At 44.2% G+C, this 21,690-nt stretch overlaps 1 protein-coding gene across 5 annotated transcripts in view; it reads right to left on the bottom strand.

Annotated features, from left to right (window-relative positions):
* Positions 1-21,690, bottom strand: part of slc38a7 (solute carrier family 38 member 7) — a 103,002-nt gene that overhangs the window by 70,669 nt on the left and 10,643 nt on the right. For all 5 annotated transcript variants that reach the window (XR_013886502.1, XR_013886501.1, XR_013886503.1 and 2 more), the window contains exons 4-7: positions 20,477-20,624; positions 15,597-15,695; positions 12,377-12,434; positions 2,621-2,735 (exon numbers count right to left, since the gene is read on the bottom strand). Coding sequence is in view for 2 of the 5 variants with exons in the window: in XM_080187264.1 (XP_080043390.1) it covers positions 2,621-2,735; positions 12,377-12,434; positions 15,597-15,695; positions 20,477-20,624 (420 nt within the window). In the remaining 3 variants the exon portion in view is untranslated. The remainder of the gene's footprint in view (positions 1-2,620; positions 2,736-12,376; positions 12,435-15,596; positions 15,696-20,476; positions 20,625-21,690) is intronic.

The raw sequence follows: 21,690 nt of genomic DNA, 5'->3' as shown, positions 1-21,690 counted from the left end.
GAACTCTTTTTCTCAGAGAATTATGGAGGCAGGTCCACTGAATACTGTTAAGGCAGTGATAGATAGATTGTTAGCTAACAAGGGAGTCAAAAGTTATGGGGGTGCAAACAGGAAAGTGGAGCTGAAGACAGAACCAGATCAGTCTTAATCTTATTGAATAATGAGGCAGATTTGAGGGACCAAATGATCCTGCTCCTAATAAGTTGCATTTTTTTCAATAAACTATGTCACATTTGACTCTAAACATGAACTGTTTCTCTCCCCACAACTGTAGCCAGTTCGGCTGAGTATTTCCTCTGCAGTTTCTGCTTTAATTTCAGATTTCCAGCACGAGCAGTATTTTGCTCTTAGTTTAGTGTATAATCTTTGAACATTCATTTGATTGGGAAACTATTCCAACTATTTGAAACAAAATCAAGAGTGTCACACTGCTAAAAAAGGAATATAACAAAGAGAAACGAGGGGATTTTAGACCAATTAGTCTACAATTTGTGATTGAGAAATTATGGAGTCTATAATTCAGGATATAGTGACCTTCAACATCTTTAGCTGATCAGAGAGTCAGTCTGGATTTGAAACAGGTGGGTCACGTCACTCGATTTTCAAGTTTGCTGATGACACCACCATTGTGGGTTGAATCTCAAACAATGACCAGGCATAGTACAGGAAAGAATGAAAGAATTGGGTGAGCTGGTGCAACGACAATATTCTCTCCCTCAATGTCAACAAAATGAACGAGATAGTCATCGACTTCAGGAAGTGTAAAAGGAAAACATGCCCCTGTCTACATCAGTAGGGACAAAGTAGAAATGGTCGATAGTGTCAAGTTTTTAGGTGCCCAGATCACCAACAACCTATCCTGGTCCATCCATGTGGATGCTGTAGTTAAGAAAGCCCATCAATGCCTCTACTTTCTCAGAAATCTAAGGAAATTTGGCATGATTGTTACAAATCCCAACAACTTCTACAGATGAACCATAAAAAGTGTGCTTTCTAGTTGTATCCCAGCTTGGTATGGCTCCTGCTCTGTCCAAGACCACAAGAAACTACAACTGATCATGAATGAAGTCAAGTCCAACACTCAAACCAGCCTCCCATCCATTGACACTGTCTACACGTTCCAACGCTTTGGAAAAGCAGCCAGTATAACCAAGGACTCCACACACCTCAGATATACTCTCTTCTACCTTCTTCCATCAGGAAAAAGATACAAAAGTCTCAGATTGCATCCCAACAGACTCAAAAACAGCTTCTTCCCTGCTGCCATCAGACTTTTGAATGGACCTACCTTAAGTTGATCTTTCTCTATACCCTAACTGTGACAGTAACACTACATTCTCCTCTCTCTCCTTTCCTTCTCTGTGTTCGGCATGCTTTGTCTGCATAGCATGCAAGAAACAATACTTTTCAATGTTTCTAATAATGTATGTGACAATAATAAATCAAATCAATTAAAAAGTTTGATTAATTATCTCTTTGCAAATTTCAAAGTAGTGGAAAAGGGAATGTGTGCGGATGTTATTTATGAGGACTTCCAGAAGGCACTTAATAAAATGCCCTCTGGACAAATTCACCAGACTGATTCCCAAATGACAGGACTGACGTATGAAGAAAGACTGGATCAACTGGGCTTGTACGCACTGGAATTTAGAAGAACGAGGGGGGATCTCATAGAAACAAATTTCTGATGGAACTGGAAAGGCTAGATGTGGGAAGAATGTTTCCAATGCTGGGGAAATGCAGAACTAGGGTCACAGACTAAGACTAAGGGGTAAGCTATTCAGGACTGAGATGTGGAAGAACTTTTTCGTTCAGATTTGGGAACCCGTGAAATTCTCCACCACAGAAAGCTGTTGCGGCCAGTTTGTTAGATACGTTCAAGAGACAGCTGGATGTGGCCCTTGCGGTAAAAGTATCATGGGGTGTGGAAAGTATGATACTAAAAGTGCATGATCAGCCATGATCATATTGAATGGTGGCACAGGAGGGCTGAATGAATGGCCTACTCCTGCAACTATTTTTTATGTTTCTATAAAGTTTGTCAGAGGCTGTCAAAGATGAATCTCTTGGAACTGAAGACAAATTATTGCTCTTGTTTGAAAATTGGCTGAGTTGCAGGAGAGGAAGGATAACAGGCACATTAATTAGTTCATATGACCTCCAAGAATCTGTATGGATCTCAGGTATTCACAAAATTTATTGATGACTTGGATAATGGGACAGAAAGCCACAAATCCAAATTTGCTGATGACACGAATGCTGTAAATGGAGTCACAATATTACAAAAGGGTATTGATTAATTAATTGTAAGGTTTTTTTTATTTACGAGATGTGGGCATCACTACAGGCCAGCATTTACTGCCCATCTCTAGTTGCCCTTGTGAAGGTGGTGGGCACTTAAGGTTTGCACTTTTAAAGCTCCTATTACTACCAGGAGAAGCCTCAGAGTTTTGCAGACAACGCAGTCTTTGAAAGGAGGCATCTCTGACAATGCTGTCCCCTCTCAACACTGCACAAGAACGTCAGCCTTGATACTTGGGCTCAAGTCTCACATTGGGACTCATGACCTTGTCAGCACCACCTCTCTCTCTTTCTGTAGTGAAGGAAATATGTGCCGTACCTGTGCCTGTATACACAAACAGACAGATCACCACAGCTGCTGTCACGACCCAGCCCCAACGCCGCACCCCTGGTCTCTCCATGCTGCTGAACACTGGAACACTGCTCACATGGCACTGTCAGAAACAGGAAAGAAACTGTTGTAGGAATGGATGGGCAAGACTTGGAATTATTACACATAGGGTGAAAGAATGCAGTTATTAAAGAGTGAGTCAGACCCTCATTCTTCCTGTCAAACTCTGGAGAAATGCTGCTCAGTCAATCTTGGAGTTGCAATAGTGAGGTTCTATCACTGGGTGGTGATAATGCTCTTTAGAAACATAGAAAATAGAAGCAAAAGTAGGCCATTCGCCCCTTCAGGGCTGTTCCGCCATTATTATGATCATGGTTGATCATCAAATTCAATATCCTGATCCCTCCCTTCCTCCCATATCCCTTGATTCCTTTAGCCCCAAGAGCTATATCTAATTTCTTAGAATCATAGAAAAACTACAGCATCAACAGGGCCTTCGGCCCACAACTTGCGCTGATCATACCTCTACCTACTAGGTTTACCTATAACGCTCAATCCTATTAAGTCCCATGTACTCATCCAGAAGTCTCTTAAAAGACCCTCTCGAATTTGCCTCCACCAGCACCGACGGCAGCCGATTCCACTCACCCACCACCCTCAGCGAAAAACTTACCCCGACATCTCCTCTGTACCCGCTCCCCAGCACCTTAAACCTGTGTCCTATTGTGGCAGCCATTTCAGCTCTGGGGAAAAGCCTCCAAGAGTCCATCTGATCAATACCTCATCAACTTACACACCTTTATCAGTTCCCCTCCCATTGTTTGTCTCTCTAAGGCGAAAAGACCGAGCTCTCTCAACCTATCCTCATAAGGCAGGCCACCCAATCCAGGTAACATCATTGTAAATCTCCTCTGCACTCTTCCATTGGCTTCCACATCCTTCCTGTAATGAGCACAATACTCCAAGTGGGGTCTGACCAGGGTCTTATACAGCTGCAGCATTATCTCCCGACTCCTGAACTCAATTCCTCAATTGACGAAGGCCAGTACACCATACGCCTTCTTAACCACGTCCTCTATCTGCGAAGCCGATTTGAGAGTCCTATGAACCCGGACCCCAAGATCCTTCTGACCTTCCACACTGAAATTCTTGAAATCAATGTTTTGGCGTCAAATACATTCTGTGGTAGTGAGTTCCACATATTCACCACCTTCTGGATAAGGCAATCTATACACTCTATTTGACCAGGTCTGCTCAGAACAACCTCATGAGTCCATTCCACCTGCTAGCATTTATTCCTTAACTGGATCCAGTCTATCTCAATCACTGTCCCCAGATCCCCTTCTTCAGTACCTAACCTCCCCCTGTTAACCCTGAACCAGCTGTGGCCCCTTCTCCTGCTGCCCTGTCACATCAGCTGTCATGAATCACGTTTTTTGTTAATTATTTTAAATGCAGGTATCAATCCTCATGTCAATTGAAACAGCTTCTCCAAGATAACCACTCAGAAATCTTAACTCTATAAAATCTTCCACTGGCTTACTCCACTCGAAGGAGTGGTACTTTTTGTTGTTTTATTTGTATTATTGATGTTACTGTATGATCAAGCCAAGCATTTAAGGTTTGTTTGCTCCTCTGGACTTTCCAGATATCTGCATCCCCTCACCCCAAGTACCATCCTAACTAATCATTGTCAAAACCTTGAAGAAGGTGGGACATTCTCCCTGTCGTTTGACCAGAATTGAACATAATTCTCCCACTGGAAACTAGCCAGTGTTTCAGAAAGTTGAGTTCACCTTGTCCTCCCACCCTTAAAGATTCGAGTTGGTATACCCACAAGTCTCCCTGTTCTTCCTGCAACTCTACCATAATTGCACTAGTTAATTTATATCTCCAAATTTATCCCTCTGGAATGTATCATTTCACACTTTAATACATCAGACTGACAATATCACCCATGTAATTTATTTTATTCTTTCAAGGATCATGTGCGTTGCTGGCAAAGGTGGTGTTTATTGCCCATTGCTAATTACGCTCAAGCAATTAGTAGTGAGCTGCCTTCTTGAACTGCTGCTTGCAGGATAGATGCACCTACAACGCTGTTAGGGAAGATGAGGGCCTGACTGTGATTACTGTCACTAGAGGGGTAGTGCTTGATTGACTAGCGGGACTGATGGTGGACAAATCCCCGGGACCAGATGGAATGCATCCTAGGGTTCTGAAGGAAATGGCAGAGGTGATAGTAGACGCCTTAGTGATTATTTACCAAACTTCGCTGGATTCCGGGGAAGTGCCGGAAGATTGGAAAATGGCTAATGTTATGCCGCTGTTTAAAAAAGGTAGCAGGCAAAAGGCAGGGAATTATAGGCCAGTTAGTTTAACGTCTGTTGTTGGAAAAATGCTGGAATCCGTCAAAGAAGAAATAGCGAGGCACCTAGAGAAGAATTGTTTGATAGAGCAGACGCAGCACGGACTCGTTAAGGGGAAGTCGTGTTTAACGAATTTACTGGATTTCTATGAGGATGTGACTAGTGCGGTAGACAGAGGAGAACCGGTGGATGTGGTGTTTTTAGATTTCCAAAAGGTGTTTGATAAGGTGCCTTACAAAAGGTTGCTGCAAAAGGTTAGGGTGCACGGAGTTGGGGGTAAGGTGTTAGCGTGGATAGAGGATTGGTTGTCTAATAGGAAGCAGAGAGTTGGAATCAGTGGGTGCTATTCTGGTCGGCAGTTGGTGACTAGTGGAATGCCGCAGGGATCAGTGCTGGGACCTCAACTGTTTACCATTTACGTAGATGATCTGGAGGACGGGGCTGAGTGTAGGCTAACGAAATTTGCTGATGGCATGAAGACGAGTGGAAAAGCAAATTGCGTGGAAGGTGCGGAAAGTCTGCAGAGAGATCTGGATAGGCTGAGCAAGTAGGCGAGGACCTGGCAGATGGAGTATAATGTTAGCAGATGTGAGATTATCCACTTTGGTAGAAATAATCGTAGGAGGGATTATTATTTAAAAGGCGAAAAGCTGTAGCATGCTATTGTGCAGAGGGATCTGGGGGTCCTTGTGCACAAATCACAAAAACCTAGTCTGCAAGTGCAGCAGGTGATCAAGAAGGTGATTGGAATGTTGGCCTTTATAGCGAGGGGGATAGAATATAAAAGCAGGGAGGTCTTGTTGCAACTGTACAGGGTACTGGTGAGGCCACAACTGGAGTACTGTGTGCAGTTTTGGTCGCCGTATTTGCGGAAGGATATATTTGCGGAAGGAACCTCGGGTCAGTAGTTTTAGCTGGGGGAAGGGTAATTATGAGGCCATTAGGAGAGAATTAGGAAGCATTGGTTGGACTAGGAGATTACAGGGACTAGGAACGTCTGAAATGTGGAGTTTTTTCAAGGAGCAGCTACTGCGGGTCTGTGATAGGTATGTCCCTGTCAGGCAAGGAGGAATTGGTAGGGCTAGGGAACCGTGGTGCACAAAAAAAGTTGATTTGTTGGTTAGGAAGAAGAAGGAGGCTTATTTTCGGATGAGGCTTGAGGGCTCGGGTAGTGCAGTAGAAAGCTTTAGATTGGCTAGGAGGGAGTTGAAGAGGGAGTTAAGAAGGGCTAGAAGAGGGCATGAGATGACTTTGGCTGATAGGATTAAGGAGAATCCTAAGGCGTTCTATAGGTATGTCAAGAACAGAAGGTTGGTTAGGGCAAGATTAGGGCCAGTTACAGACAGTAGGGGGAAGTTGTGTGTGGAACCGGAAGAGATTGGAGAGGCATTGAACCATTATTTCTCTTCGGTGTTCACGCAGGACGATATGAATGTAGCTGAGGAGGTCACTGGGGTGAAGGGGTGTAAAATAGAAAGTATTGCAGTTGATACAGAGAATGTGTTGGATATTCTAGAAGGGTTGAAAATAGATAAGTCCCCTGGTCCAGACGGGATTTACCCTAGGATTCTATGGGAGGCAAGAGAGGTGATTGCAGAGCCACTGGCTCTGATCTTCAGGTCGTCGTTGGTCTCTGGTATAGTACCGGAAGATTGGAGGACAGCGAATGTTGTCCCATTGTTTAAGAAGGGGAACAGAGACTTCCCTGGGAATTATAGACCAGTGAGTCTTACTTCTGTAGTGGGCAAGGTTTTAGAAAGAATTATTAGGGATAGGATTTATAGTTATTTGGAGAGTAATGAATTGATTAGAGATAGTCAGCATGGTTTTGTAGCGGGAAGGTCGTGCCTTACTAACCTTATTGAGTTCTTTGAGAAGGTGACCAAAGAGGTGGATAGGGGTAAGGCAGTAGACGTGGTATATATGGATTTTAGTAAGGCGTTTGATAAGGTTCACCATGGTATGCTTCTGCAGAAAATGCAGATGTATGGGATTGGTGGTAATTTAGGTACTTGGATCAGGAATTGGTTAGCAGATAGGAGACAGAGGGTGGTGGTTGATGGTAATTATTCATCATGGAGTTCGGTTACGAGTGGTGTGCCTCAGGGATCTGTTTTGGGGCCACTGCTGTTTGTAATCTTTATTAATGATCTGGATGAGGGTATAGTTGGGTGGATTAGTAAATTTGCTGATGACACCAAAGTCGGAGGTGTGGTAGATTGTGAGGAAGGGTGTCGAAGTTTGCAGGGTGACTTGGACAGGTTGCAGAGCTGGGCCGCGAGGTGGCGGATGGAGTTTAATGCGGAGAAGTGTGAGGTAATCCATTTCGGTAGGAATAACAGATGTGTTGAGTATAGGGCTAACGGGAGGACTTTGAATAGAGTGGAGGAGCAGAGGGATCTAGGTGTATGTGTACATAGATCCCTGAAAGTTGGGAATCAAGTAGATAAGGTTGTTAAGAAGGCGTACGGTGTCTTGGCGTTTATTGGTAGGGGGATTGAATTTAGGAGTCGCAGCGTCATGTTGCAACTGTACACAACTCTGGGGCGGCCGCACTTGGAGTACTGTGTGCAGTTCTGGTCCCCACATTACAGGAAGGATGTGGAGGCTTTGGAGAGGGTGCAGAGGAGGTTTACCAGGATGTTGCCTGGTATGCAGGGGAGGTCCTATGAGGACAGACTGAGGGATTTGGGGTTGTTTTCACTGGAAAGAAGGCGGCTAAGAGGGGATCTTATAGAAACATATAAGATGATTAGAGGTTTAGATAGGGTGGATGGTGATAGCCTGTTTCCTCGGATGGAGAAAGCTAGCACGAGGGGGCATGGCTTTAAATTAAGGGGGGGGTAGTTATAGGACGGATGTCAGGGGCAGGTTCTTTACCCAGAGGGTGGTGAGGGACTGGAATGCCCTGCCTGCTGCAGTTGTAAATGCGCCTAGTTTGGGGGCGTTTAAGAGATTGGTGGATAGGTTTATGGACGAAAAGGGATTGGTTTAGAGTAGTGGGTCAATGTTTTTTTTTAAAAATAAGACTGGTCGGCGCAACATTGTGGGCCGAAGGGCCTGTTCCGCGCTGTAATGTTCTATGTTCTATGTTCTATATTGGCCTTGGAGGGAGTGCAGAGAAGGTACACTAGGCTGATACCGGAGATGAGGGGGTTAGCCTATGAGGAGAGATTGAATAGACTGGGTCTGTACTCGGAGTTTAGAAGGCTGAGGGGGGGGGATCTTATAGAGACGTATAAGATAATGAAGGGGATAGATAGGGTAGAGGTAGACAGATTCTTCCCGCTTAGAAAGGATAGTGGAACTAGAGGGCACAGCCTCGATATAAGGGGGGGCCAGTTTACATCGGAGTTGAAGAGGAACTTCTTCACTCAAAGGGTGGTGAATCTCTGGAATTCTCTGCCCGTTGATGTGGTGGAGGCTACCTCGCTAAATATATTTAAGTCACGGGTAGATAGGTTTTTGGTAGGCAAGGGAATTAAGGGTTATGGGGAGAAAGCGGGAAAGTGGAACTGAGCTACTTCAGATCAGCCATGATCTTATTGAATGGCGGGGCAGGCTCGAAGGGCTAGATGACCTACTCCTGCTCCTACTTCTTACGTTCTTATGTTCTTATGACGTGCCAAAATTTTGACCCAGCAACAATGAAGGAACGGTGATATATTTCCAAGGCAGGATGGTGAGCGTTCTTATGTTCTTATGACGTGCCAAAATTTTGACCCAGCAACAATGAAGGAACGGTGATATATTTCCAAGGCAATGGAACATGCAGCTGGTGTTCCCAAGTATCTATTGCCATTGTCCTTTTAGATAGTAGAGGTCCCTGGTTTGGTTGGTGCTGTTGGAAGGACGTTGGTGAGTTGCCGCAGTGCATCTTGTTGTCACTGTGCATCAGTGGTGAAGGAAGTAAATTTTAAGCTAGTGGTTGGGGTGCTGATCCAGCAGGCTGCTTAGTCCTGAATGGTGCAAGCTTCTTGTGTTGCTGGAGCTGCTTCCATCCAGGCAAGCGGAGAGTATTCCATTGCACTCCTGACTCAGAAGGAGACTTACTCGTTGCAGGATACCCAGCCTACAACCTGCTCTTGTAGTCACAGTATTTATATGGCTAGTCCAGTTCAGCTTCTGGTTAATAGCAACTGTAACATGTTGATAGTGGGCGATTTAATAATGATAAAGCCACAGAATGTCAAATGGAGATAATCAAATCCTCTCTTGCTGGAGGTGATCATTGCCTGGCATTTGTGTGGCATGGGTGTTACTTGCCACTTGTCAGTCCTGAATATTGTACAGGCTTTGCTGCGTTCGGACATGGACTGCTTTAGTATCTGAGGAGTCATGAATGGCATTGTACATTCTGTAGTCATCAGCAAACATTCCCACTTACGACCTTATGTTGGACGGAAGGTCATTGAAGAAGATCTGGAGGGGCCTATGACTATGTTCTATATTCCCCAGCCAGGGAAAATTCACTCCCAGTAACCCCTCAACAATAACCTTTGACTGAGATAATTGGCCCCCAACCACCACAACCATCATCCTTTGTGCTGTGTATGACTCCAACTAGTGGAGGGTTTTCCCCCTGATTCCCACTGACTCCAGCTTTCTTGGCGCTACATTCAGTGAAATGCTGCCTTGCTGTCAAGGTCAGTCACTCTCACCTTCACCTTGGCACTGAACCAAGGATGTAACGAGGTCAGCAACAGTGATCCTAGGAGGACCCAAACTGAGCGTCAGTGAGCAGGTTATCGTTGAGTAAGTGGCGCACAGCTGATATCTCCCATTGTTTTGTTGATGAGAGTAGGCTGATGGGGCGGTAATTGGTTGGATTGGATGTATCTTTCTTCTTGTGTTCAGGACATTCATGGCCAATTTTCTACAGATACTAGTATTGTAGCCTAACTGGAAAAGCTTAGTTAAGGGCATGGCTAGTTCTGGAGCACAAGTCTTCAATACTACGTCTGTGATGTTGTCACTGTTAATAAACGCCACTGTATCCATTTATAATAAATTTATAATTTATGAATCGAATTGCCTGAAGTCTGGCATCACTTTTAAACTGAAATTTTTCAATGTTGATGTTCAAAGAAATTTGGAAGCACTTAAACAACACAGAAACCCAACATGCAAGTGATGTGGCAAGCACACAACATGCTGGCCTTTCCATCAAGGGAACTAGAATATGGAAATAAAATGGGAATGAGTCTTGTATATCTGGAATACTGTACGCAGTTTAGATTTGCATACATAAGCAAGGATATACATGTATTGGAACTCGTGGAACAATGGTTCACTAGATTGGTCCCTGTCATGAGAGGCTGAGTAAACTGGATCGATATTGTCCGGAGTTTAGATGAATGAGAAGGGATCTCATTGAAACAGTCAAGATTTAAGGGGTTTGACAGGGTAGATACTAAACGGTTGTTTCTCCTGGCTGGGAATCTAGAACAAGGGGGCACAGGCTCGAGGTGAGGGATTAATCATTTATGGCTGAGGAGAAATTCCTTCATTCAAAGGGTCATGAGTCTTTGGAATTCACTACTCCAAATGGTTGTGGGTGTTCCACCATTGAAAATATTCAAGACTGCAATTAACAGATATTTAATCTTTCAGTGAATTGAGGGGTATGGGAAGCAGTGGCGCTGAGCTCAAGATTGGCCATGATCCTTATGAACGGTGGAGCAGATCGAAAAGCTTCTGTTCCTAATTCATATATTCTCATCCACGATGCCATGCACCTCAAAAGGAGGTCAACATTAAACATTCATTCAACACTTCTGGCTGAAGAAGACGGTTGCAAATGCTTCAGTTTCATCTGCTGCAATGTCATGCTGGCCTCTCCCATCTCTGAAGATAGGAATATTTGTGGAGCTTCCTCCTCCAGTTAGTTGTTCAATTGTCCACCACCAACCAAACATGAAAGGACTGTTTGATTTGGGGGTCGCTTAGCTCTGTCTATCGCATGCATGTAAGCTTGTGTTGCAGCTTCACCAGGTTAACATCTCATTTTTAGGTATGCCTAGTGTTGCTCTTGGCATGCCCTCCTGCACTTCATTGAGCACACTGATCTCTTGGCTTGGTGGTATGGTGGAGTGGGGGACATGCCAAGCCACGAGGTTATAGACTGGGTTTGAGTACAGTTCTGCTGCCCAGCTTTGAGTTGCTAGATCTGACATGAAATCTATCCCATTCAGCACAGTAATAGTGCCACACAATATGATGGACAGTATCTTCAGTGTGAAGAGGGGACTTTGTGTCCACAAGGACTGCATTGTGGTCACTCCTACTAATACCATCACGGATTGATGTAGGTAAACAGCTACAGTGGTGGCGACGAGGTCCTTGTTGGCTTCTTCACCACCTGCTGCCGTCCCAATCTAGCAGATATGTCCTTTTTGGTGCTATTGAGACAATCAATGATAGACACTGAAGTCTTCTACATAGAGTATATTCTACGCCTTCGCATAGAATAAGCAGTGCTTCTTCCAAATGGTGTTCAGCATGGAGGAGTGCGGACTCATCAGCTGAGGTGGAGGTGGTGGGGATGGGGGTACATGGTATCAGGTTTTCTTATCCAGGTACTCAGTCTTGTTGAACAGGTGGAGATGGGACAGTGATAGCAGGACAACATGGAATACACAAACCAGACCAAGAAAGAGTTAGGAAGTCTTTTTCCACTCAGCCCCATGATAATGGTAATGGTCCAGTAAAAAACCGACAAGACACATGATGTTTGCAGAATTGTTCCAGATATCTAAAAGAAAATCGGACAAGTCACTGAGACATGAAGATGTTTCCAGCTTTGTGGAATAAATTTCCAGCGAGTTGAGATGTGACGTTGGCTACCGCTGTCTGCTAGTACTTAAATGCCTCACGAAGTGGGCGAGAAGTTTCCAGAAATTTTTCCAGAATTGCCCTCATTTGACCAAACATTGTGACTAAAGAGGCACCACAAGACAACTCCTGATGTGCTATCATGCACTGTCCACACATGTACACTTATCATAGTGAGTACGGACTTCAGCTACACTCAAAGATGTTGATCATTATCACTCCCACTGTCTACAGCTGCCACATCAACTCAGATCATAAATCCAACTCACTCCTGTGTGGATATCCTTTTGGCTAAGATCAAGATTCAGATCAAGCCCAAGATCAGGTGTAATGCATTTACTTGTCAGCTTGGATCTTGTGAATTCAATTCAATTTGAATTGGTTTTGCAATGAGCAAAGTGATGGATTAAGGGCTTGCCCATCCCTTCTGCATATTGGCTCTGCATCTTTAAAAAAGGATAAAGGGGAATCTTCATTTATAAAGATCAGGAGCGGGACCAAGCATCACAGAACCACACAGAAAAGGGAAAAACATCAATACCTGAAATCCAAAACAGATGGTTGGAATGGCATTGAACACGGCCATCCAGGAGGAAGGGCTGAGGATAAAGGGAGAAAAAAATGTTAACAAGACTGGCAACTCGACAAACCCAAGTCATTCTTCCCCCTCAAACTATACAAATCATCTCAGCTCCCTCTCTTGTTATACAGCCACTACCCAACACAGGGCAACCCTTTGGGGATGCTACTGCCTTCGATGGCCACAAGGCATAATGCTGGGGTCCTATCCTCCAGTGTAATCACCCTCGTCTGCCCACAGCCAGGACAGTGTCTAGGCAAATTACGTGGCTCAGATCAGTAATTCAGATTACACAGACATATCTACAAACTATTGAGCTAATGTTTCAAGTTTGGATGAGACTTCATCAGAGCTAGGAAAATCAGAAAAGATTTATATTAAGAGGGTGGGGGGGGGGGGGGGCAGTGGTAGGGCTGTTAAAGGACAAAGGGAATGTAAATGAGGATGAATAAGGCTGAGAGAGGTGCTAGAAGTGCCCATTAAGTGATCAGAATGAATGAATGGATGGCAGAATAGAAGTACAGACGGTTAAGGCAGTTGGCCTGGGGACCAGGAAGGGGGCAAGGATGATAAACTGGATGAATGAGATGAAAAGAAAGAAAGAAAGAAAAATGAAATAAAATAAATGGAAATGGAGTCAAGGTGGAGGGGAGATTTCATGCTCTTAAGTTGTTGAACTCAACAGCCTTCCAGGCCAAACATTAACTGCCCAATCGGAAAATGAGGTGCTGTTCCTCCAGTTTGCATTGGGGTTCACCAGGACATTACAAATGTTCTCAACCATGTCCTATCCATCCTCCAGGCCACTGCTCTCACCTCCTCCTCTCCCTCCCAGAACCAGAGTAGGGTCCCCCTCATCCTCACTTTTCACCTCTTCAGTCTCTGCATTCAGAGGATCGTCCTCCGTCATTTCCGCCAATTCCAGCAAGACGCAACTACTCAACACATCTTTTCCCTCCCCCATCCTGTCAGCATTCTGCAGGGACTGTTTTCTCTGGGACACCTCAGTCCACTCCTCCATCACACCCAACACCTCACCCTGCCCATAGTACCTTCCCATGCAATTGTAGAAGGTGCAACACCTACCGCTTTACCTCCTCCCTACTCACTGTCCCAAGTCCTAAAAACCCCTTTCAGGTGAAGCAGTGCTTCACATGCACCTCCTTCAATCTGGTCTATTCCATTCACTGCACCTAATGCAATCTACTCTACATCGTAAAGACCAAACACATACTGGGTGACTGTTTTGCTGAACATCTTTGGTCCATCCGCAAACAGGATATAGATCTTCCTGCCGCTTGTTACTTCAACACACCATCCTGCTCTCTTGTCCATGACCTTTAGCAATGTTCTAGTGAACTCCAATGCAAACTGAAGGAACAGCACCTCATTTTCCCATGGGGCACTTTACAGTCTTCTGAATTGAACATTGAGTTTAACGACGTCAGAGCATGAACTCTCCCCTCCACCTTCACCCCATTTCCATTTATTTTATTTCATTTCTTCTTTTCATCTTATTCTTCCATTTTTATCATCTTTCTTTCTCACTTCCATTTTTCTACTCCATTCCAGCTTTCCTGCTTGCCACCCCACCCTCCCCTTTCAGGACAACTGCCATCATCCTCAAGCTGTCCCTTTACCATCTGTACTTCTAGTCTGCTATTCATGCATTTTGATCACTAAATGGACATTTTTGGCACCTTTCTCACTAACCTCCACTCACCTGATGGAAGGAGCAGTGCTCCGAAACTTTGTGATTCCAAATAAACCTGATGGACTTCAACCTGGTGTTTGAGAGACTTCTTACTCTGCCCACCCAAGTCCAACACCAGCCTCTCTACATCATGTTCTTCAACATCCCCACCCTCATGGTATAAACCTCTCCTGATTTTCTTTGCTCTTAGTTCTGATGAAGGGTCATCTAGACACAAAACGTTGGTTCTATTCTCTCTCCACAGATGCTGTCAGACCTGTTGAGATTTCCCAGCATTTTCTGTCTTTGTTTCAGATTCCAGCATCCGCAGTATTTTGCTTTTACCCGACAAGCTATTCCTGTGTAAAGGAGAGAACTGTGCTAACTCACAGCACAGGATACCATTCAGGCCCTCGTTGGTACTTCACTAGAACAACTCTAAACTACACCAATTGCTCCATCTTCTCCCCACGGACCTGTATTTTCCTCTATTCCATTATGAATCCAATTTTACTTTAAAACGTATAAAGCAGACCATTCCTAATATTCTACACAGTAGGTTTCAACCAGCCCCTTTTATTACTCAATTACTTATTTTCTTTTCCGGGATGTGGGTGTCACAGATTAAGCCAGCATTTATTGCTCAACCCTTTTCCCTTGACTAGTTCAAATTGGTGATTCATCACCAACTCCATGAAGTAACAGTATTTCCCTATTCACTATCTGAATCCTTCTTCAAACTCAAACCCTCTCCTTCAAGTATTTCCCAGATTACAATGCTGAAAACATTTCCAAAAGGCTTCATTGGATGTAAAGAGTTGATGGATACTGGGATTCTATGAAGTCTTCCCCACAGTGCAGAAGTTCCCCTCAGTCCACTGAGTCTGCATCAACACTCTGAACTACCAATTTACCCGGCCCACCCTGTGCCCTATCCCCATAATTCCACACATTTACCCCACTAATCCCCCTAAACTACACATCTTTGAACACTAAGGGACAATTTAGCATAGCCAATTCACCTAGTATGCAGATCTTTGGACTGTAGGAGAAAACCGATGCAAATACATGCAGAACACAGAAATTCCACACAGACAGTTACGCAAGACTGGAATTGAACCCGAGTCCCTGGAGCTAAGAGGCAGCAGTGATAAGATTTGAAACAAGGCCTCCATTTGCCTGGTAGTTCCACATTACTCAAATGCCTGGTTGACAGCCTACCAGCTGAGGTGTTGACTAAGCGACTTTGCCCACCTCCTCTGCTGGTAAGGGAATGCTGCTAACGCAGGATTACTTTAGGTGCCCACACAAACGGCCCAGGTAACACAACTACAGAGCCAATCTAGCAAACTCATCCTGAGAATGGCAGTCCAGGCCTCTATTTAGGACAACATTGAACTCTGTAGCATGGGGGCATCAAGGGTGTGGGAGTAGCGGCCACTAAATAAGCATCCATGACAAACTGGACACTGAGCGACCAGCACTTACCGGGTTGGGATATTGCCGACATCGATATTTTGATCTGGCCAGATGTACTTAATGATAATTATGATGGTCACATACCAAGTCCCCAGAACACTCAGGGTACTACAGATAGAGAGAGAAAAAATTATCAAAATAGGTTCACCATTGAATGTGTGCATCCTCCAACAGGGGAGGTGGTTAAGGGTTGCCTTAAATACAAAGATCCAATGGAAATCGTTGCTTTGAACTCATTAATGTCCCTTTACAAACTTGCTGGGCTGCTATTTGGAAAGAATGGGAATTCTCAAGAATGATCCACTTCAGATACCTCAGATTGGGCAACTCAAATTCATTGCAATTATTGTGCTTTTTGAACATTGTTCAAGATCTTATACTTCAAAATCTCACAATTCCACTCATTGCTAAATAAACATGCACCCACAAAGGAGGCTGAGGCTTTTCCCAAGATTTACAGGGACAGCAGTTCTAGCAATAACCAGGAGAGATTGGAATGTGTGTAGCTGACAGTGATTATCCTTTTATGTCAGTTGGTTAGTGCAAATTGGGGTTTGGAACAATTTTCCAGGACATTCAAGGAAAAGGGTCTCTAACAGGTGAGAGAAAAACAAAAATCCTCACTTTATAGAAACTAACTGGAGTTTGTGTTAGACCTGCACAAGGAGTTGATGAGGCCTGCTTCTAAAGCAGCAGGAAACTGTGGGATGTGAGCCTTGGAATGGACATAGCAATGGCATCAGGAAGACAGTAGAGATTGAATAGCAGTTAGAGGACTGATGGTAGTAGGATTGGGCAGCAATACTAGTTTTTGCAAGGAATAGCGCCTTGACACTGGCAACTAAACAGGGAGGAGAATAGTGTGATGATACTATGTCTTTAAGAAATATATGTACATCATGTTTTGTACAAAGGCTACGTTTAGAATTCAGATATGTTTTGCTGGGTACTGATTTGTCTCGCAAAACCTTTAAATTGGTAGTTGGCAGCACAGAATAAGTATTCATTTTAGAACTGGAATGTTTAAGCAGAGCTAATGCAGTTTTTACTTCAGTTTCCCTGGGGTTTCAGAGTAGAGTTTCAATTAGGTTGACTGACATGTTATCAATGGGAGGAGCTAAGCTTGCAGGGAAGAAATAATGTTTCAGTTTCATTTTTTTAAAAATACAAGCAGTTGCTGCTGGGGCTGCCAGGCGAAACAGATGTATCTCTGTCTCTCCTCTCTTTTTTCAGAAGTGTTCTGAAAGTTCATGGACTGGTAACTTAAGTCACAGCAGCTATGCCTGCGTATTGATAACTAACTTTAAAGAGGGGGATTAAGTCTATAAGAGGAATATTGCTTTAATCAGAACTCATAACGATAGGTTAGCAGTTAAGACTTTTTTTATGTTTAATTATTATTCAATTATTAAAGGTTAAGCTAATTTATTTGTTACATTAAATTGTGTTAAGAGTTCGTTTTGATAAAAGCTTCCTGGTTTGTGAGTAGAATGGCACCTGGAATGAAACATCCCATCTTCACATTAATGCCAAAATAGAACATTGTTTAGGGCTGTGAGAAACTTTTCCCTCTCACAACCTGGAGATTAGATTAGGATGGGATGGCAGAGCAAAAATTTTCCATTATTACAGAACAGAGAAGCTTTGAACTGTACAGATTACCTTCTTCTAGCCTCATCCTTTTGCAACAACCTCTCGACTTCAGGAAGTAGTAGAGGACATGCCTCTGACTACGTCAAAAGGGATGAAATGGAAATGATCAAGAGATTCAAGTTTCTATGTGTCTACATCACCAACAACCTGTCGTGGTCCCTCCATGCTGAAGCTATAGTCAAGAAAGCCCACCAAAGCCTCAACTTTCTCAGGAAGCTAAAGAAATTTGGCATGTCTGGTACAACTCTTTGATTTGATTTATTATTGTCACATCTACTAACACACAATGAAAAGTATTGTTTCTTGCACGCTATATAGACGAAACATACCGTTCATAGAGAAGGAAACTAGAGTGTAAAATGTAGTGTTTCAGTCATAGCTAGGGTGTAGAGAAAGATCAACTTAATGCAAGGTAACTCATTTAAAAGTCTGACAGCAGCAGGTAAGAAGCTGTACACGAATTCAGACTTTTGTAACTTTTTCCCCGAAGGAAGGAGGTGGAAGAGAACGTCCAGGGTGCATGGGGTCCTTAATTATGCTGGCTTCTTTGCTGAGGCAATGGAAAGTGCAGATAAGAGTCAATGGATGGGAGGCTGGTTTGCATGATGGATTGGGCTACATTCACGACCTTTGGTAGTTCCTTGCAGTTCTGGGCAGAGCAGGAGCCACATCAAGCTGTGATACACCCAGAAAGAATGCTTTCTAGGTGCATCTGTAAAAGTTGGTGAGAGTCGTAGCTGACATGTCAAATTTCCTTAGCCTTCTGGGAAAGTAGACACATTGGTGGGGCTTTCTTAACTATAATGTCAGCATACAGGAGGACCAGGACAGGTTGTTGGTGATCTGGACACCTAAAAACATGAAGCTCTTGACCCTTTTTATTTCGTCCCTGTTGATGTAGACAGGGGCATGTTCTCCTTTACGCTTTCAAAGGTCAATGACAATCTCCTTCATTTTGTTGACATTGAGGAAGAGATTATTGTTGCCACACTAGTTCACCAAGTTCTCTATTTCATTCCTGTACTCTGTCTCGTCATTGTTTGAGATCCGACCCACTTCGATGGTGTTATCAGTAAACTTGAAAATGAAAATCAAGTTGGAGGGGAATTTGGCCGCAGTCATAGGTGTATAAGGAATATAGCAGTGGCTGAGAACACAGCCTTGTGGGGCACCGGTGCTGAGGATGATCGCAGAGGTGTTGTTGGCTACCCGTATTGATTGTAGTCTGAGAGTTAGGAAGTTCAGGATCAGTCACCGAGGGAGGTGCCGAGGCCCAGGCCACGGAGTTTGGAGATGAGTTTCATCGGAATAATAGTGTTGAAATCTGAGCTGCAGTCAATAAATAGGAGCCTGACATAGGTGTCCTCATTATTTAGGTGTTCCAGGGTTCAGTGCATCGCCAGGGAAATGGCATCTGCTGGGGATCTGTTGTGGCGGTAGGCGAACTGGAGTGGATCCAGGTAATTCGGAAGGCTGGAATTGACTTGTGCCGTGACTAACCTTTCAAAGCACTTCATAATGATGGATGTCAGAGCTACCGACCGATAATCATTAAGGCATGCTGCTTGGTTTTTCTTAGGTATGGGGATGATGGTCATCTTCTCAGACAGAAGATCTCTCAGAGAGATTTCACAAAGGATGAATCAGCTCGCCAAGGAGGAAGGGTGGATTCACTTCAATCACCAATCAACCTCCCTGCACTGACCTGAGCAGCTTGTTTTAAGGAACTGAACAGACACCTTCCCCACAGGTGTATCTTTCTGTACATTTTAAGCTGCTATTGTGTTAAATGGGTGGCACAGTGATTAGCACTGCTGCCTCACAGCACCAGGGACCCAGGTTCAATTCTCAGCTTGGGGCCCTGTCTGTGTGGAGTTTGCACATTCTCCCCATGTCTGCATGGGTTTCCTCTGGCTGCTCCGGTTTCCTCCCACAGTCCGAAAGGAGTGCAAGTTAAGTGGATTGGCCATGCTAAATTGTCCCTTAGTGTCAGGGGGACAAGCTAGGGTAAATGTATGGAGTTACGGGGATAGGGTCTGGGTGGGATTGTTGTTTGGTGCAAACTCAATAGGCCAAATGGCCTCCTCCTGCATTGTACGATTCTATAATCTTCTTGAAGCACACAGGGACCTCAGATTGTTGTAGAGGTGTTGAAGATGTCTGTGAATACCTCCGCCAGCTGGATCTGAATGCACATGCAGGTACCCCATCCAGGCCAGTTGCTTTCCATGGGCTGACCTTCCAGAAAGCTTTTCTGACATCTGCAATGGTGACCCTAGATACAGGTTCATCCAGGGCTTGAGGGTGGAGGGCATGCTCTCGCTGACTTCTTGCTCAAAACAGACCTAGAATGCATTCTCATCAGGAGGGGTGCGCTGGAGCCAGCAATTTTACATGCCTTCATCTTGTAACCTGTTATGTCTTGCAGACCTTGCCATAGTTGGCGAGGGTCAATGTGGTTAGTCTTGGACTCTAGTTTGGTCTGGTATTGTCTTTTGGCATCTTTGATGGACCTCCTTAGATCATTATCTGGCTTTTTTGTACGGGTCAGTGTTGACTTGAACTCTCACCAACATTTACAGATGCACAAAGCATTCTTTCTGGTTGTATCAGAGCTTGGTATGGCTTCTGCTCTGTCCAAGACCGCAAGAAACTACAAAGCGTTGTGAAAGAAGCCCAGTCATCACAGAAACTAACATCCCATCCTCTGACTCTCTTCACTTCCTGCTGCCTCAGGAAAGCAGCCAACATAATCCCATGCTTCTATGATTATAGAATTGTACAATGCAGAAGGAGGCCATTTGGCCCATTGAGTTTGCACCAAACAACAATCCCACCCAGACCCTATCCCCATAACTCCATACATTTACCCTAGCTCGTCCCCCTGACACTAAGGGACAATTTAGCATGGCCAATCCCTGGACATTCTCTCTTCCACCTTTTTCCACTGGGAAAAAGATGGAAAAGTCTGAGGTCATATACCAACCAGCTCAAAAACAGTTTCTTCCCTGCTACCATCAAACTTTTGACTGGACCTATCTTGTATTAAATTGATCTTTTTAGTACATTCTCATTTGTCTATAAATGGTATACTTAGTCTGTATAGCACGCAGGTAACAATACTTTGCACTGCACATGGGACAATAATAAATCAAAAAGAATGCCCACACACCTTGGAATGGACTGAGGATTCAACATGGGCCCTTACAATAGATCAAGGTGATGAAAGCACTTACCTGGCATATTTCTGGAATCCAATTTCTTTGGGAATGGAGAGTGGTAGGATGACCAGAATAGAGGTGACTGAGATGGTGAACCTGCGGTCACTATACCAGTGGCTGCTGACTGAAGCATCACCCTCAGATGTGTACAATGCTCCAATTACTGCAAGACAAAGCAAAGCATTCAAATCCTTTCCCATAGAGAATATTTCACTTCCATTTGACAGGTTTCTCAATATTAGTTTAGATTTAGAGAGCAGCGTATGGGGCAGAGGCTTAAAGCTAATCTCTCCTCTTGCACAAAGTTCCTCCCATATGGTGCAGTGTCCAACTGTAAACCAGGTGTGAGGATGTTCGCAATTGCATTCAAATTAACTCCTCACTTAATCTCTGCAAAGAGAGCTTCACTGCACTGGTATTTAAGGAGAGTTTATAACAAAACTCTCCCAATATATCCACAGTTCATCAGCAAAGACTAAAACACACCAGACCATTTATCACATGATTTGCAGAGTCTAACTGTGTAAATTGGCTGTCACATTTCCTCCACAAAAGTAGTACTAAATTGAGCATAAAATGCTTTGGAATAGTCAGATGTCATGACCCTATTGAATATAGAATAACAAGTCGGTCCATTACTGTTTGATGCACAGTGTCGCAAGAAAAATGTGATTCAAAACTTGTCCTGACGAGCAGTGTAACAAACCATTTGGGACTTTCAAACACACCCCAACCCCCTGACCCCACTCTGCTGACCCTGCCCCAAAACCCCCCCCCCAACTCTGCCACCAACCACGCCTGCTCCCCGCCACCCTGCTGCCCCCACTCCGTCATTCTCCCTCACTTCACCCTCCCCACAACCCTGATATCCAGTAGCATCTTCATCTGGTTCCCCAAAGCCTGGTATTCAAACTGTCAACACCAACTGACAAACAATAGAATCTGATTCTTATAGTGCCATTATCATAGAATCATAGAAACCCTACAGTACAGAAAGAGGCCATTCTGCCCATCGAGTCTGCACCGAGCACAATCCCCCCAGGCCCGACCCCCATATTCCTACATATTTAACCCACTAATCCCTCTAATCTACACATCTCAGGACATTAAGGGGCAATTTAAGCATGGCAAATCAACCTAACCTGCACATCTTTGGGCTGTGGGAGGAAATCAGAGCACCCGGAGGAAACCCACACAGACACAAGGAGAATGTGCGAACTCCACACAGA

The sequence above is a fragment of the Carcharhinus amblyrhynchos genome, chromosome 4 (genome assembly GCF_965287045.1).
Source record: "Carcharhinus amblyrhynchos chromosome 4, sCarAmb.v2.hapA, whole genome shotgun sequence".
NCBI lineage: Eukaryota > Metazoa > Chordata > Chondrichthyes > Carcharhiniformes > Carcharhinidae > Carcharhinus > Carcharhinus amblyrhynchos.
Note: the sequence above shows the minus strand (reverse complement) of the source record. Positions and strands in the feature narration are given on the sequence as shown.